We start from the raw sequence: 14,954 nt of genomic DNA on the forward strand, positions 1-14,954 counted from the left end.
GCATGTATGCATGTATGCTTGTATGTATGTATGTATGTATGTATGTATGTATGTATGTATGTATGTATGTATGTATGTATGTATGTATGTATGTATGTATGTATGTGTGTATATATATATAAATATACTCACTTGGTCTCTATGCTTTGAAAACAAGAAGCCAATAAGCAAATACACAATTAAACCTGCCAACGAAATTAATCTTTCAGGTTGCTTAGCTGTATCCCATGATATCCAAAATATAACAAAACCCAGAAAAGCTGTTATCGATATCCTATTTTTCAAAAACCAAATAGTATTTCATTCACTATAATATATCCTATACTAATCAATTGATCATATAAATTCTGAATAAAAATGATATTAGATAATAATATTGTCAATAATACAATTATAATTGATTTCAATTAAAACTTAACTAGTAAATTTCGATCATTTAGTCATTTATTCAGTCAAAAACAATTCAAAACAATAGAAGATCAATATTATGAATTGATTTTCGTTACTTCTTATTATGGAGATACATATACTTATTATAGAGATTTTTTTTTATTCAATGATCTCCATAATAAAACCAACTAAGCAAATTATTTCAACAAAATATACTTTGACAAACTTAAAAGACTATTTCATTATGACTTTGACTTCATTATTCAAAAAAACCTTATAACTGAGATAGCAATAAGTCAAATTGCTGTAGTGATAAAATCCTTAAACTCATGAAGTAACTAAGTAACGTATTCGTAAACAACTAATTTTTTTATCTAATTCCATATTTATATTAAATAAAAGAATGATACTAATTTTGTCTCATCTAACTATAAAATATAAAACTTTGTTTTAAAAACAACAAATATTGATAACAAGACTTTTAAATAAATAATTTTAAAAGACCAATGAATGTTATTAGAATGATTAATAAAAACTACAAACACATATTAAACTACAACAACAAATTTAATTGAAAACACTAATAAAACTACTTAACAATAAAATTGTGGTTATGTTAATGTTATTAATTGTTAGTTTTTGTATCCTTATAATTACTTTTTTTTTTTAATTTTTCTTATATCATCACAACTAATTATATCATCATTTTTCTTATATCATCACAACTAATTATAGTTGTTCATGTTATGTTTAATCAGTTAAACAACTATTTATTATTCCTCGCTGTGTATATATACAGTTTTATAGTTGAAATAAAAGATTATTTGATTGATTGTAAAAAAAACCGCTGCTAAAGGTAATTGCCAGCAGTGTCGGAAAATAGTGCTGATAATAATTGGTGGCAGGAAGTATGCCAGCTAATCAGTACAATTACGTTACTAGGATTGGGTTTTGGCTGGGAATTGATGTGGGTAAAATCTGGATTTCAACTGGGATTACTTGGAATTTCAAAAACTTCTTTGATGATATTTTTTTTAACTTTTTATGCCAATTTTGTTTATGGCTTTCAAAAATAAATTTTTTATTGATACTCCATTGACATTTATTGTCGAACAATTTTGCACACCTAAAAAAAATTTTAAAATGCCAATGTGCTAATATAATATTCTTAGTTGTTACTACAGTGTGATTATAATTTAAAATATTCTAAGATGTTTTAAATTGTAATCACACTGTAGTAACATTTTTTAACATTTTTTAACATTTTTTATTTTTACAATATTCTCAGATGTTTCAAATTGTAATTACACTGTAGTAACATTTTTATTTTAAAAATATTCTCAGATGTTTTAAATTGTAATCACACTGTAGTAGCATTTAAAGTCATCTATGTATTGTAAACTGTTTAATCAACTTAAGACAGGGTTTATAATATTTTTGAGAATTTGTTGTGAAATAAATTGAATATAAAATCATGAAATGTACCTCAATGATTTTAACTCATAACAATAATCATAACAATAAAACTTAATCATAACAATAAATTCATATGTAATGGTAATCATGTTATACAATTATTGTTTGCAAGTCTATTCAAGTCAAATTATTTATATCAAGTATTACCCATTAAATAACATTGATTTAGATTTCCTGCAGGATACTTACTAAATTGTTTAAAGAAACTTTATACCTTTGGGATGAAAACAATGACAACTAAATGAGCATGAATAACATTACTTAAAATAGTATATTTGTCTTAATCTATATTATTATTACTAAAGTATTAGGAATAAAATTTCTTAAGGCTGATGAAAAGTAAAATAATAACGCATGTTTGTGTAAATATGATTGCAATATTGATTTGATAGAAAATGAAATGCATATGCGTATATTCTTTTATAGATTATATAAACAATTGTTTTCATTATTGTATTATAATTTTGTGTTTTTATTCATACAACTTTTTTATAACTTGATTGTTGTTAAAGCAGCATTTACCTTCTAATATTCTTATAGTTATATTAGAATGAGGAATAATGTAAATATATCATCTAGATTATAAATATGGAGTTATTATGTTAATGCAAAGCACAAAATTCTTGCAGTCAAAAAAATTAAATATCAGCTTGTCATAGTTGCAATCTACTCCAAAACCAGCACCCCTCACATAAATCACTTTATTTGAAAGATTCTGGTTTTCAAAAATGTTTGACGCAAAATCTAATGATATAAAAGCTATTTATAAAATACTTAAAAGAGGTTTATAGAGGTTTAAGTTTCAGAACTTTTTTTTTTTTGTAACTTTTTATTTATGTTATTTTTGTTTGTCGCTTTAAAAATAAATTTTTAAAGAAATTTAATTGTATAACTGTTATTATTATTATGACTATTTTTTTTTTTTTTTGAGTTTGTTTTGGTTAATTACATGTAACATGAAATCTCCTATTAAATGGTTCATTTAAACCTGGTAATTTTACACTTAATCCAATAGATTTATTATGTTTTTTTGCAATCTGAGAAATATGAGAAAACTGAAAAATTTGAGAATTTTATCTTATAAACAAACTGAACAGAACCTACCCAGAGAAACTTGTGTCTAAATTGTAGATGGTTGTTACAAAATTTCAAAAATTTAATTTTCTTGTTAATGACAAAAGCAATGACTTCAAATTAACCAACAGATATAATTCAATCCTAACGAGTGTACCTTATTAAGTATATAACAAGTAGATGTTAATAATTTTGAACTGATCATAATTTTGACCAACTATAATCCATGATCAGGTATTGTCTGAAAAAAAGATGTCAATGTTGTAAAAAATAGCTTCAATGACACAGAAAAGACTTAACCAATTACCAGTTAATTGACTTTTTTTGGTAGCTAAGGTTTTTTAACATATAAAAAAAATTATGAATATTATTATAAAAAAAGTTAATATTTTGTTATGTTTTTTTATTCTCATTTATTTGCATTAATTTTCCCTAAAAATTAATGCAAATAAATGATATCCAAATAAAATAAAAGTTGTAATTTTTTGTTTATATGCAATTAATATGTAATAAAATTATTATTTTTAAATGCCTTGCTTGTTTACATAATGTAAACACGCAGTGTCTTCCAAAATTTCCCTGTTCTGGGTCTTTACTTCCTTTTATCTGTTTCTAGTTATCTTTTTATACTTCTATATACAGTTTTGATTCTGTTAACTGTTTGAAGATTACTTACACAAGTAGAGGTTATAGAAGAAACTGTTTGGAACTAATTACTAGACAAAAAGTTCAATTAGATCTTTAAAAAGTAAATACTTGTAGTAAATAAATATCTTTACAGAAATAAGGTTTTAAGGTGTAGCTTAAATATTTATGTTTTTGTTTGCCTAATACTTGGTTAAATATTATCAATAGATATTTATGATCTACATTTATTTATAAGAACATGTATGCTAAAAGTTATTATAATACTTTATGCTAATGTTAATTTTTATTTTATTAAAGTAGTGCAAAAATGGATTCAAACAAAACAATACAAATTAAAACAGAAATTTGTCTTTCTTCATAATGGTGATTGGAAATGAATTCTAGAATTGCACCCATTTCTAATACTTTTGAATCAAATTATGGTAATACTATAATTTTTTTAATTGCTTGAAAATATTTTGAGATTGTAAACTGTTTATTAAATTAATTCATAAAAATTTAAAGTCATACAAAATAATTATGCTCTTAATACAACTTGTTACCTTAATACTGATCTTGTTAAATAGTGAATTTTGCAGATAACTTTACTTTTTGTTGTTAAACAAAAACTGTATATATATTTGAATATAATTTGTTTGTAATTGTTTTTCATAAAATGAAGATTTCGAAGGAGTATTTGATTAAAAAAATACAGTTTCTGGAGTGATTTTTGTAACAAAAAAACACACACTTTTTGATTAATAACAAATTACCTTAACTTTTTGTTATTAAACAAAAAGTGTGTACTTTTTTGTTACAGATATTTTTTACTTTTAGCTCTCGTTTATATATATATATATATATATATATATATATATATATATATATATATATATATATATATATATATATATATATATATATATATATATATATATATATATATATATATATATATATATATATATATATATATATATATATATATATATATATATATATATATATATATATATATATATATATATATATATATATATATATATATATATATATATATATATATATATATATATATATATATATATATATATATATATATATATATATATATATGAGTCATTTTCTCATAAGACGGTTTTGTCGCAACTAATGTTGCATGAAAATAAAGTTTGGACTATCTATAAAATATTAACAAGTAAGTTAAATTTCATCATTAGTGATGTACAAAATAGATTTGGATTTGCATGAATCTGCTTTTTAAATGTTTTTGGATATCATCAAGTAATAGGGTCCAATAATTTTTTCCACTTCGTTACCGTAACATAAATGTAACTACATCTGTGAATTATTATTATTTTTGTAACAAATTATATTTTTGTAATGAAATATACTGGGTACTATAACTACAGCCTACATGTTAAATATAATTTAATTAATAGTTTTTTTTTTCCAAATTTAATGACATAAAAAATTTAATTTATGTGACAATGTCTGCTCCGTTACTGACATTTGCTAATTATTTATTATTTAAAAGCAAAACAGTGTAAGTTAAATTTTAAATTAAAGGGAAAATCTTAGTATACAAATAAATTCGGTACATTGTCTTTTTAAAAAAGGTAAAGCGTCTATAAAAAAAGAAGCTAACTCGACAAAAATATTTTTCGGATTTAAATTGTACATATCTTGTCCGCTTCGTTACTAGATCATTACCATACATCATTAATGTGAAGAAAGTCGTGGTCGCTCACAACATCATTTGCTTCAATCAACAAGATATTCAAATTTTCATCGAAATTAACCAGGTCAATGATATTTTTGCTTAAATGTTGAAATTGGTAATCATTGACATCCATTGCATTGGCCGAAGTAATACTTTCATCACTGTTAAAATTCTGCAATATTAAAAAGAAATTCACGAAAATACTTAAAATAAATTTAATTATTATAGAAACAAATAAATTAGCAAAATAACAAAATACACAAATATTTTTTTACCGTACTAGTGTTTTTGGAAAACATTTATCGCTTTAAATTGTAGCATGTGCATACTGTAGCCCTCTTACAGAAACAACTTAAATCTCGATACAAAACATTAAATTTTCTGTCTGTGTGCAGCTGATGCTACTTCATAGTGCCTGTAATAGGCTTTAATGTTTTGGTACATTTGAGTCAAAAGAAGTAATTTTGGATCCCTCAATATAGTAAAACTTTATTAATGAATGTCTATTGTTAAGAAAATTATATAAACTTTCTGCATCTGGAAGGTCACAACCCATATTAAGCAATTGATCTGCCTGACATTTAACAGATCCTCCTATCGCATCTGATGCTCCCTTGCCATGCCCACTTTAAATAAAATTCCAACTGGCTAAATTAAATTTTAATTCGTATATCAATGTAGAGAATAAGAAGAAGTTTTGCTTATACCTATATTGTGTTGTTTGTCCATCAGAAAAAAAATGAAGATCTGTAATTTGTGGGTTATCTATCTTGAGTTCAATTAGCACGGGTTCCAGATGTGTCCATATAGAAGGAGGATCGTACCTCAAAGAGTTGGATATAGTTGTGAATGACTGATGTCATTGAATTGCAGCAAAATTCTTGCACACATAGTTCTCTGAAAAATCTATATGTATAACAGTTTTGTTCACTTTTACTGTTTCTTTTAAATGTTTGTACATTCTGAACTGGTGTCTTTTTATAAAAACATGCTTGCATAGCACGTTTCGAATTGATTCACAGAATTTTAACTAAAGATCTTTAAGTGTTCCACGCTTCACACTTTTCCTGATAATATTTGATGTTTTCTTTTCTCCCATCTTTTCGTATTCCTGTTTTTCTTTTTCCCACTGGAGCCAAACTATAATACTTTCATCTTTTAGCAATCCTTTTTCTTGAAATTGAAACCGAGACTTAAAACAAATGTTTTATTCTCTGAACATGCATTTTCTTCTATCAGTACTACAACAAACTTGTTTCACTACTATTTCAATATTTTTTCTTTCAAAACACGCAGGTTAATAAGTTTATCACAAATTAATTGTATGTTCTCGTGTTTTTTGCACAGACATGTATCTCTATTAGCCGACAGATTGCGAACAAAAAATAGGCGATAACGAGTAAACGTTGTATATGAAATGTTGTTTCTCGTATATTCCGCGCTAAATTTTTCATAAAGGTTTATTAATGAATCGAGTAGTAGTCGCTTTTTTAGTTTTTTATCTTTATTTTTTGTTAGAGTCTGTTTCTTTCCAGTTGTTATTCTAGAATTGTCATCACGTGTAAGAAACTCTCTGATCAAATCCTGTGTTTCAGCATCAAGCGATGCATTACCACGATGGCATCGCTGTTTGGATTTGTACTTTTTGATGAAAAAAAGAGTTTGGGGTTTTATTACCTGCTAATAAGTTTGACATCCTGCTTGTTTCATTTGTAAGAAAACCGTTTTCTACAGAAGAAGTAGATGATCTATCAGTGGTTGTTTGTGAATTTGCTTGTAAACCAGGCAGGAAACCTATAAGTCTTAACCAACGTTTTTTGTATTTTTGGGCTGAACAATTAGCCGATTCCAACTCCTCCGTTAATGTTTGTATTTTTTTTTGGTAAGCAACTTTTGCTCTACCTCTCTATTTGCGTTCGTTATTCCTATTCAACTCGCGTTCCGGTGACTCTGATATCGATGTTTCAATCTTTTTTTTTGCAGCTCTAAATTTTGCTTTCTAGACGCGCCAACAACGACGAACAATTCGTTTTTTCTTTCTGATAATTCTGATATCACTTTAACCTTCCTCTGCTCACGCCGCATATGCCAACGTTTGCGTTCTTTTTCACTAAATATGTGTGCATTTTTTTTCTAATTGTCTGTCCCAAAACGCTTTCTGAATCTCAGCACGAGATTTCTTTGAATTTTTCATGTTATATGTCTAGTTGTATTTCTTTTGGAAAAATAGTATAATAACTGTAATTGTTAATACACCAAAAGTTTATTTATTATTTATTTATTATTATTAAATTATATTTCAAGATTTACATTTATTTTAAAAGCCAAACGTATTAGAGTCAAATGTAAATAAAAACCAAACAATAAATGAAATCCTAACTTGAAAGTAAAATAACGCAGCGTACATATGGTAATCATATTTAACGCTGCAAGGTAATCATATTTTATCGCTGCAGTAAGTCCCTAATGGTTGACGTGTTTATTTAATGCAGAAAATAGCTTAAATTAAAGCTTTTGATATTTTTATCTTCGTGATGTCAGCTCCGTTATGTTGTTGTCAACTCCGTTATTAAGAGGAAATCACGGAGTTGACAGTAACGGAGTAGAAATAATTATACATAATCAATAATATCTCATTATTACTCATTGGAAAACATCTTTGAAATCTTTTATTGCTATATTGTCCAAAAGATTTAAAGAGTACTAAAACACGCCATATAAAAATTTGTAATTTTACAGAATAAAGAAGCGTAACGGAGTAGACTTCGAATAAGAATATCATTTCTAAAATAAGGTAATTAGGCTCTCATTTTTAAATAAATAATGCTTGCAGCACGATATAATTTTAAATATTAATAAATTCCATAGAACTGGACTTTTTTTCATTATTTTAATTAGTAAATAAGTAAAAACTACAAATCTGTGACTATTTTAGAATGTAATAACGGATTGGACAAAAAATATAGGGACAGCAAGTTTTTGACAAGAGCTACAACAGGATAAGGTGTAAATTAATACATGTATTAAAATACCATATATTAGCATGTCTAAAGCACCAAATTATGTCCCCGATTAGCCGTAATACAAAAGAAAAAAAATTATTGAGTATAACAATATAGTCCAATATAGACAATGCAGGACATCTACGGAGTAGACAATTTTGATTAACAATTGTGCACAGAAAACTTTAAATTTTAGTTGGAAATATCCGATAAAATGCTAGTTTATATTAATAATAAGTATTACTACCCACGGTGCTGTTTTTTATGTTACTTGTACAAGAATTGCGTTTTTATAGCTGTAGGACAAAATTTCAGTAAAGGAGTTGACGGATTGAGAAAATGACTCATATATATATATATATATATATATATATATATATATATATATATATATATATATATATATATATATATATATATATATATATATATATATATATATAGACACACACACACACACACACACACACACACACACACACACACACACACATATAAATATATAATATTTCTGATATTTCAAAATTTTTAAAGTCTAGGTGAAACATGCTCTCATGTTGGGGTTGTGTTATATAAGATTGAAGCTGCAGTACGCATGGGTTTAACATCCACTCCAACTGAGTTAACATGTGTATGGAATCAAACATTTGTAAGAAATATTACAGGTTGTCCTTTTGCCAAAATTAATATTTATTCAGATGCAGCAAAACAAAAGTTTAACAAAGCTTTATTGCCAACAGTAAATATTCCAATATATTCCAATATATAATTCTATAATATTCCAACATATAATTAATAATATTCCAACATATAATTCTAAAATGAACTTTTTAAAAGAAATTGAATCTGTGCAACCATTAAGTGTTGGCTTGAATCTTTTTAGCAATTTCAATAAAAAATTTATTTGCAAAGTAATAAAACTGCAGACACTACCACCATCGTTAAGACATTTGTATGGTGCTGACACCAATTTAATGTTAAAAGCATACCAAGAAGTTTTAACCACTCAATTGACTTTTAGTCATGCGGATGTTGTTTACATTGAGGAAGCAACAAGAACGCAATATTATTGTTCTACATGGTTTGACCAACGAGCAGGGAGAATAACTGGATCTGTAATTAGTCAAGTATGCCATGCATCATTTGACAACTCTAATGCCAATTTAGTGAAAAAAATTTGTCAAATTGCTAAATTAGAACTCCAGCTTTAATGTGGGGAAGAAAATATGAAAAAGAAGCTATTGAATTCTTCAGAAATATCTGCTCTGGATACCCTTGTCAAGAAGAAGTACCAAATGATACTATTCCCATTCATGAAGATTTTCAAAGGGAATCTATAGGTTTTTGTGTGTTCAAAAACAAACCTTGGTATGGAGCTTTACCAGATGGTGTAGTGTTTTGCTCTTGCTATGACTATAGTTTACTTGAGGTAAAGTGTCCTTTTACCCTACAGGATAAGTCACTTCACGAAAAAATCGAAGGTGGTAAGTTTTAAATTGGAAGAGACGAAAATGGTTACTTTCTAAGAAAGAGTAATAATTATTACTTTGAAGTGCAACATGAAATGATGTCCACTGAAACATTGTTTTGTCATTTTTTGGTATGGACACCTTCTCAATGTGTAATTATTAATGTTGAAAAGGCTGACACTTTCCTTAACATTATTTATGAAAAATGTGATTCTTTTTGGAAAAAGTATGTTTTTCCCGAATTGATTACTCGGAAGCTATAATGTTCCACACCGTCGGCTCCGGAAAGCCATACCCCTAACGAAGTTGAAAAAGTGATATACTGGTATTGAAAGTTGTGAGTTTCTTGGAGAATTAGGCTGTATGGTGGGGTGCGATAAATGTGATAAGTGGTATCACCCGATTTGTATTGGTTTGAAACGACTGCCGAAAGGTAAAACATGGTATTGCAAATAATGTATAAACTTGAATAAACAAAAAGAAACAATACCATTTTAAATTTATTTGTCAATAATATTCATATTTGTCATATGTCATTTTAAATTTATTGGTAAAAATAATATTTTATTTATAAAAAATATTATTTTTACCAATGCTATTTACCCAGTGACGAAAAATCTTTTCCAAAAACGAAAAAATTATCGTATTATAATAGCCCTAATATCATAAATGTATAAACACTCTTTGTGCGATTAAATTATTATTAGGATTATTTTGGAGCGTTACGGTTTACGACTCTTTGTTACCGGTAAACTAGATTAAAAGAGACTCTGGTTTTGTAATTTATTTTTATTTTTCAATAGCCAAAAAAATAAATATAAAATATCATGTGTAAAAAATATTTCTAAATATTCGATGGTGCTCGGATTATTAGACAGATATTAGACAGATAATTCTTTTTTTTTATTGATTTAGGATTGCTGGTCAATTTTCTTTTAACTAAAATATAACTTTCCTATTATTTGTTAAATATTTATACTAAAGACTTTATTATATTTCAAAACACTATTAACAAATAATTAGTATGCAAAACCCTGTATCATATCTATATACTTATATATAACTCTATATAAATACCAGAAGCCCATTTTATTCTTCTTTGACATCTTTGGATCGTGCCAGATATATTAGGTAAATTTAATTGGAGATGAGGTGAAACTATATCATTGCATGACTTTATTTTTGAGATTTTAGATGGAGATCTTATATTTGTCCATGGAAATTTAAATGGTATAGGATCAGGGTGTTTTTCAAAATTTTCTTTCCGTCCTAAATGTAGGAAAATAATTTGTTTAATGTCTGAAAATTATTTTTAAACAATCAAAGGAGCTTCAAATGTATTAAAAATAATATTTATTTATTTACCCGATATAAAATGCAAAGAACAAACAGGTTGATTTTGATTTAGGAGACCAATTTTTGTTGTGGTTTACTTTACCAGAATCATCAACTTTAGCTCGGTGAGCAGCACTTATCCACTTTATTCTTAAACTTTCTTTTACTGGAAAACAATAACATCTAAGTTCTGGTTCATCTAAGTTTTTAATTTATTTATTTGACAACCAGGAACGCAACAACATCTTTTGGCATAGTTTTCTTTTATGCTTTGTCAATTGTTTAGCTGTACCGCTTAACTTAAAAACTCATTTAGTCTTCCCCCGAACAACAATGGTTGCTATTTCCGTGTTTTCGCGTGACGTCAAGCCGACTTGAAGGATACCTTTCATAAAAAGGCTTAGCAAGCTTAGTTGTTTACGTACTTGCCCATGATATATTTGCATAGTCAATGAAACGGTAAGTTAGTCTAAAATATATTTATTATATTTTTAAATATATAGCCTAGATAAACCCCAGCTTGGATTTATCTAGGTTGCAGGGACTGTCTTTTAGCAAGGAGTCGGTTTGGGTAAAAAATTTTGTTCCAATATGCAGAGCCGACAACACCATGGGGCGCGTGCCCCCTTCTCCCCCACACACACTTTTTTTCTTAAAGACCTTTTTTTTTTAGAAAATTTTAGATATAGAGAACTTTTTTAAAAAATTAACGATAGTGTCCCTCTACTTTAAAACCCGTGTCTGATATTATCCAATATTGCCGCTAATTAAATCAGCTTAGACCCCGCCTTCGGCTGGGATTTAGACCGATTAAAACTTCTGACTGATTCTAACCAATAAAAATGCTTTTAATTAGAAAATACAGTAAAATCTTTCAAATTGGATTCTTATAGGGGAAAATAAATGTGCGAACTAAAGAGATTTTTGAATTATAGAAAGTAGACTTTTTTCAAATATTCTCGTTAAAGTAACGAATAGAAATAAAACAAACAAACAAATAGAGATTCTTAGGCCTAAATGCAGTATATATTTGGTGTTTTAAACTTTTACATTTTCAAAAAAAAGTAAGTAATTATTGATTGTCTTTCATTAGCTTGTAAATCCATGTCAATGACACGAGTTATGTTATTAGGAGCCTTTTCTTTTTCTAATAAGTTAGAATAAAAAATGTAATTTTTGAGTACAGTAATAGCATGATTTGCTTCGTTCAAACTTGGTTTTATAGCATCGTCAGAAACATTAACCCTCATCATCGGATTCAAAATCACCTTTTAAGTTTTCCATTACAGCCTCCTCTACATCTAAGCCACAGAAAGGATCGTTATTATTATTTAAATGCTTTCTAATGCTTCTAATAATATTCTTGATTTCTTAAAACAATTTATAAAGGTCTGGTCTGGAATTCCATGCTTTTGTTTGCATAAAAATAGCAGTTAAAGCTTAAGTGCCTTGTTCTCTTATTCCAAGGCAGCAATCTTTTTTTTTTTTCACAGCAAGTGAGCGATATTTTGCTTTAAGTGATCGGATAATTCTTTAATCCATAGGTTGGGTGATTGAGGTTGTATTCGGTGGAAAAAATATACCACCCTATCAAGTTTCTGCGCGTTAGGATAGGCAGAACAGTTATTTATAATTAAAGCAATTTTTCTTTTCTGAAAATGAAACTTTAGATTAATTTCTTTAACCCTTCCCCACTGGAACAATTCTGCTGACATCCAACTTTTTGGTTTGGCCCGATAGTGACAAGAAATATTTTTCACACCTTTAAAACATCTTGGATACATCTTGGAGAATTTTTCAATTACAAACATTGAAAGTCTTTCTCCTCTAACATTACCCGCGGCCATATAGTAAGGAGAACTTTACTATGCTTGTCTAGGGCTGTAAATCCTGACTCGTGTTCGTGAACGGTTTAGTGATCGGCTCGACAAGAGCTCGTTCATGTTCGGCTCAAATGGTAAACGAGCCGGGCTTGAACAAAAAATCAGGCTCGTTTATTAAACGAGCCGAGCTTGAACATCATAGGCTCGTTCATATAGGCTCGATTAAAGCTCGAAAAAAAAAAATATATATATATATATATATATAAATATATATATATATATATATATATATATATATATATATATATATATATATATATTTATATTATAATAATATTTATGTAATAAATAAAATTGTGATATTATATATATTATATACAATGAGAGCAAGACTTATATTTGAACTATTAAAAATGTAATTTGAACTATTAGAGTGCAGTGTTTAATAGGAATTAATATGTTTGTGAGAGTTTACATTATGTTTGAACTTTGAACATTAAGTTAGAACATTGAACTATTAGATTTAACTTTTATTTTGAACTATTAGATTTGTGGGATCTTATTTCATTATGTTGTTTATTTGCATGTTTAATAGACTGTAGGATTGTTTATGTTGTTTGTTGATTTGGACTTGCATTATTTACAGACGAGCCTTTAACGAACAATTTTTTTTTACTAAACGAGCTTTAAACTAACAGGTTACAATAATTATTCCGAGTTTTAAACCAGTCGAGCTCGAGCAACATGTAAAACGAGCCGAGCCCAAACTAATCCTTAACGAGCCGAGCTCGAACAAAGAATCTCATGTTCGAAACGAGCTCGAGCCGAATCTGAACACTCTTAATATGTAAACGAGCCAAGCCGAGCCCTGGCAAGCTTGGCTCGTTCGGCTCGATTTACAGGCCTATGTTTGTCTCCTGTGCACTTTTCATTTTTTAAAAGTAAAATTTTGTTAAGCAAACATTGGTAGAAAAGGTCGATTTCATCGGCATTAAAATTTTTCAAGTAGGTATTGAGAGAGAATTGTAGGCAGCGTGGTTTCGAGCCATTGAGCGATCATTTGCTTATTAACCAACTTTGGCTCTCCAGAAATGGTTTCAAATGATATACCATACCTACAAAAAAATTTATAATTGCTTAGACGTTACTTGTACGTATGTTTGAAAGTAACTTTGACGTCTTTTCCAATTTCTATAATGTCCAATTACGGAAAATACTTGTTTTATTTTCTTATAACAATTAAAGAAAAAAGCTGTAAAATAATTTTCAAGTCATAAAAATAAAACAAGAAATTAATTAACTTTTTCTTTAATTTTGTCTAACCATCCATCTGCTGTTTGAAACTGTTTGAAGCTTAACTCTTTCTCAAAATATAAAGCTTTTTCTTTAACCAGAAAATCAATAATTAGGACATTATCAGCTCTCATTTGTTTAAAGCATTTAAGTACAGCTTTTTGACTTGAAAGTACTTACTTTCACCCATTTAGCCAAATTTCCGAAAAGCGTCAAAGATTTTATCTTTATTTTTTTTCCTAGGTTTTAAGAGTGTTTGGTGGAATATCAAAGATTTTCAAAATTTCTTTGTTAGTTTTTTCTTTCTCCGAATCCAGTAGAGCTTCGTATTTCCGCTTTAAACGTAAGAGTTTCTTAAGCGCATTTCACGGTGACTTTGCATTTAATCAAATTACGGAGTCTTTTGAATTAAGAAGATTGACACTGTGTCACAAAATAACTTTTAATTGGAATCTATTTTTCCGAGTAAAACTTTCGAGGGTATGATAGTACAAGTATATTTGAGTACATTAAAGTTGGTTTTGAAATCTTTCATCATCGTCCGTGAAAGAAAAATTGATTTGAAAATTTTGATTTTTTGGCTATTGACAAGATATTAACCAAATGAAATAAAACATTTTTTTTTACATAAAAGTTGTATATTTTTGTCACATATGTTACTAACAAAGATAACCAACTTGTTTAAGTAAGAGTTCTAAAATCCTTTATTAATTTTAAAATTCCGGGAAAGGCCTGCGAACAG

General features: G+C 27.6%; 1 protein-coding gene across 2 annotated transcripts in view; it reads right to left on the reverse strand.

Moving 5' to 3' along the window:
* LOC100207843 (solute carrier family 28 member 3) overlaps window positions 1-14,954 on the reverse strand; it is a 93,389-nt gene that overhangs the window by 42,830 nt on the left and 35,605 nt on the right. For both annotated transcript variants that reach the window (XM_065792910.1, XM_065792911.1), the window contains exon 3: window positions 133-274. In XM_065792910.1, the coding sequence (XP_065648982.1) occupies window positions 133-274 (142 nt within the window). The remainder of the gene's footprint in view (window positions 1-132; window positions 275-14,954) is intronic.

Source organism: Hydra vulgaris, chromosome 03, assembly GCF_038396675.1.
Source record: "Hydra vulgaris chromosome 03, alternate assembly HydraT2T_AEP".
NCBI lineage: Eukaryota > Metazoa > Cnidaria > Hydrozoa > Anthoathecata > Hydridae > Hydra > Hydra vulgaris.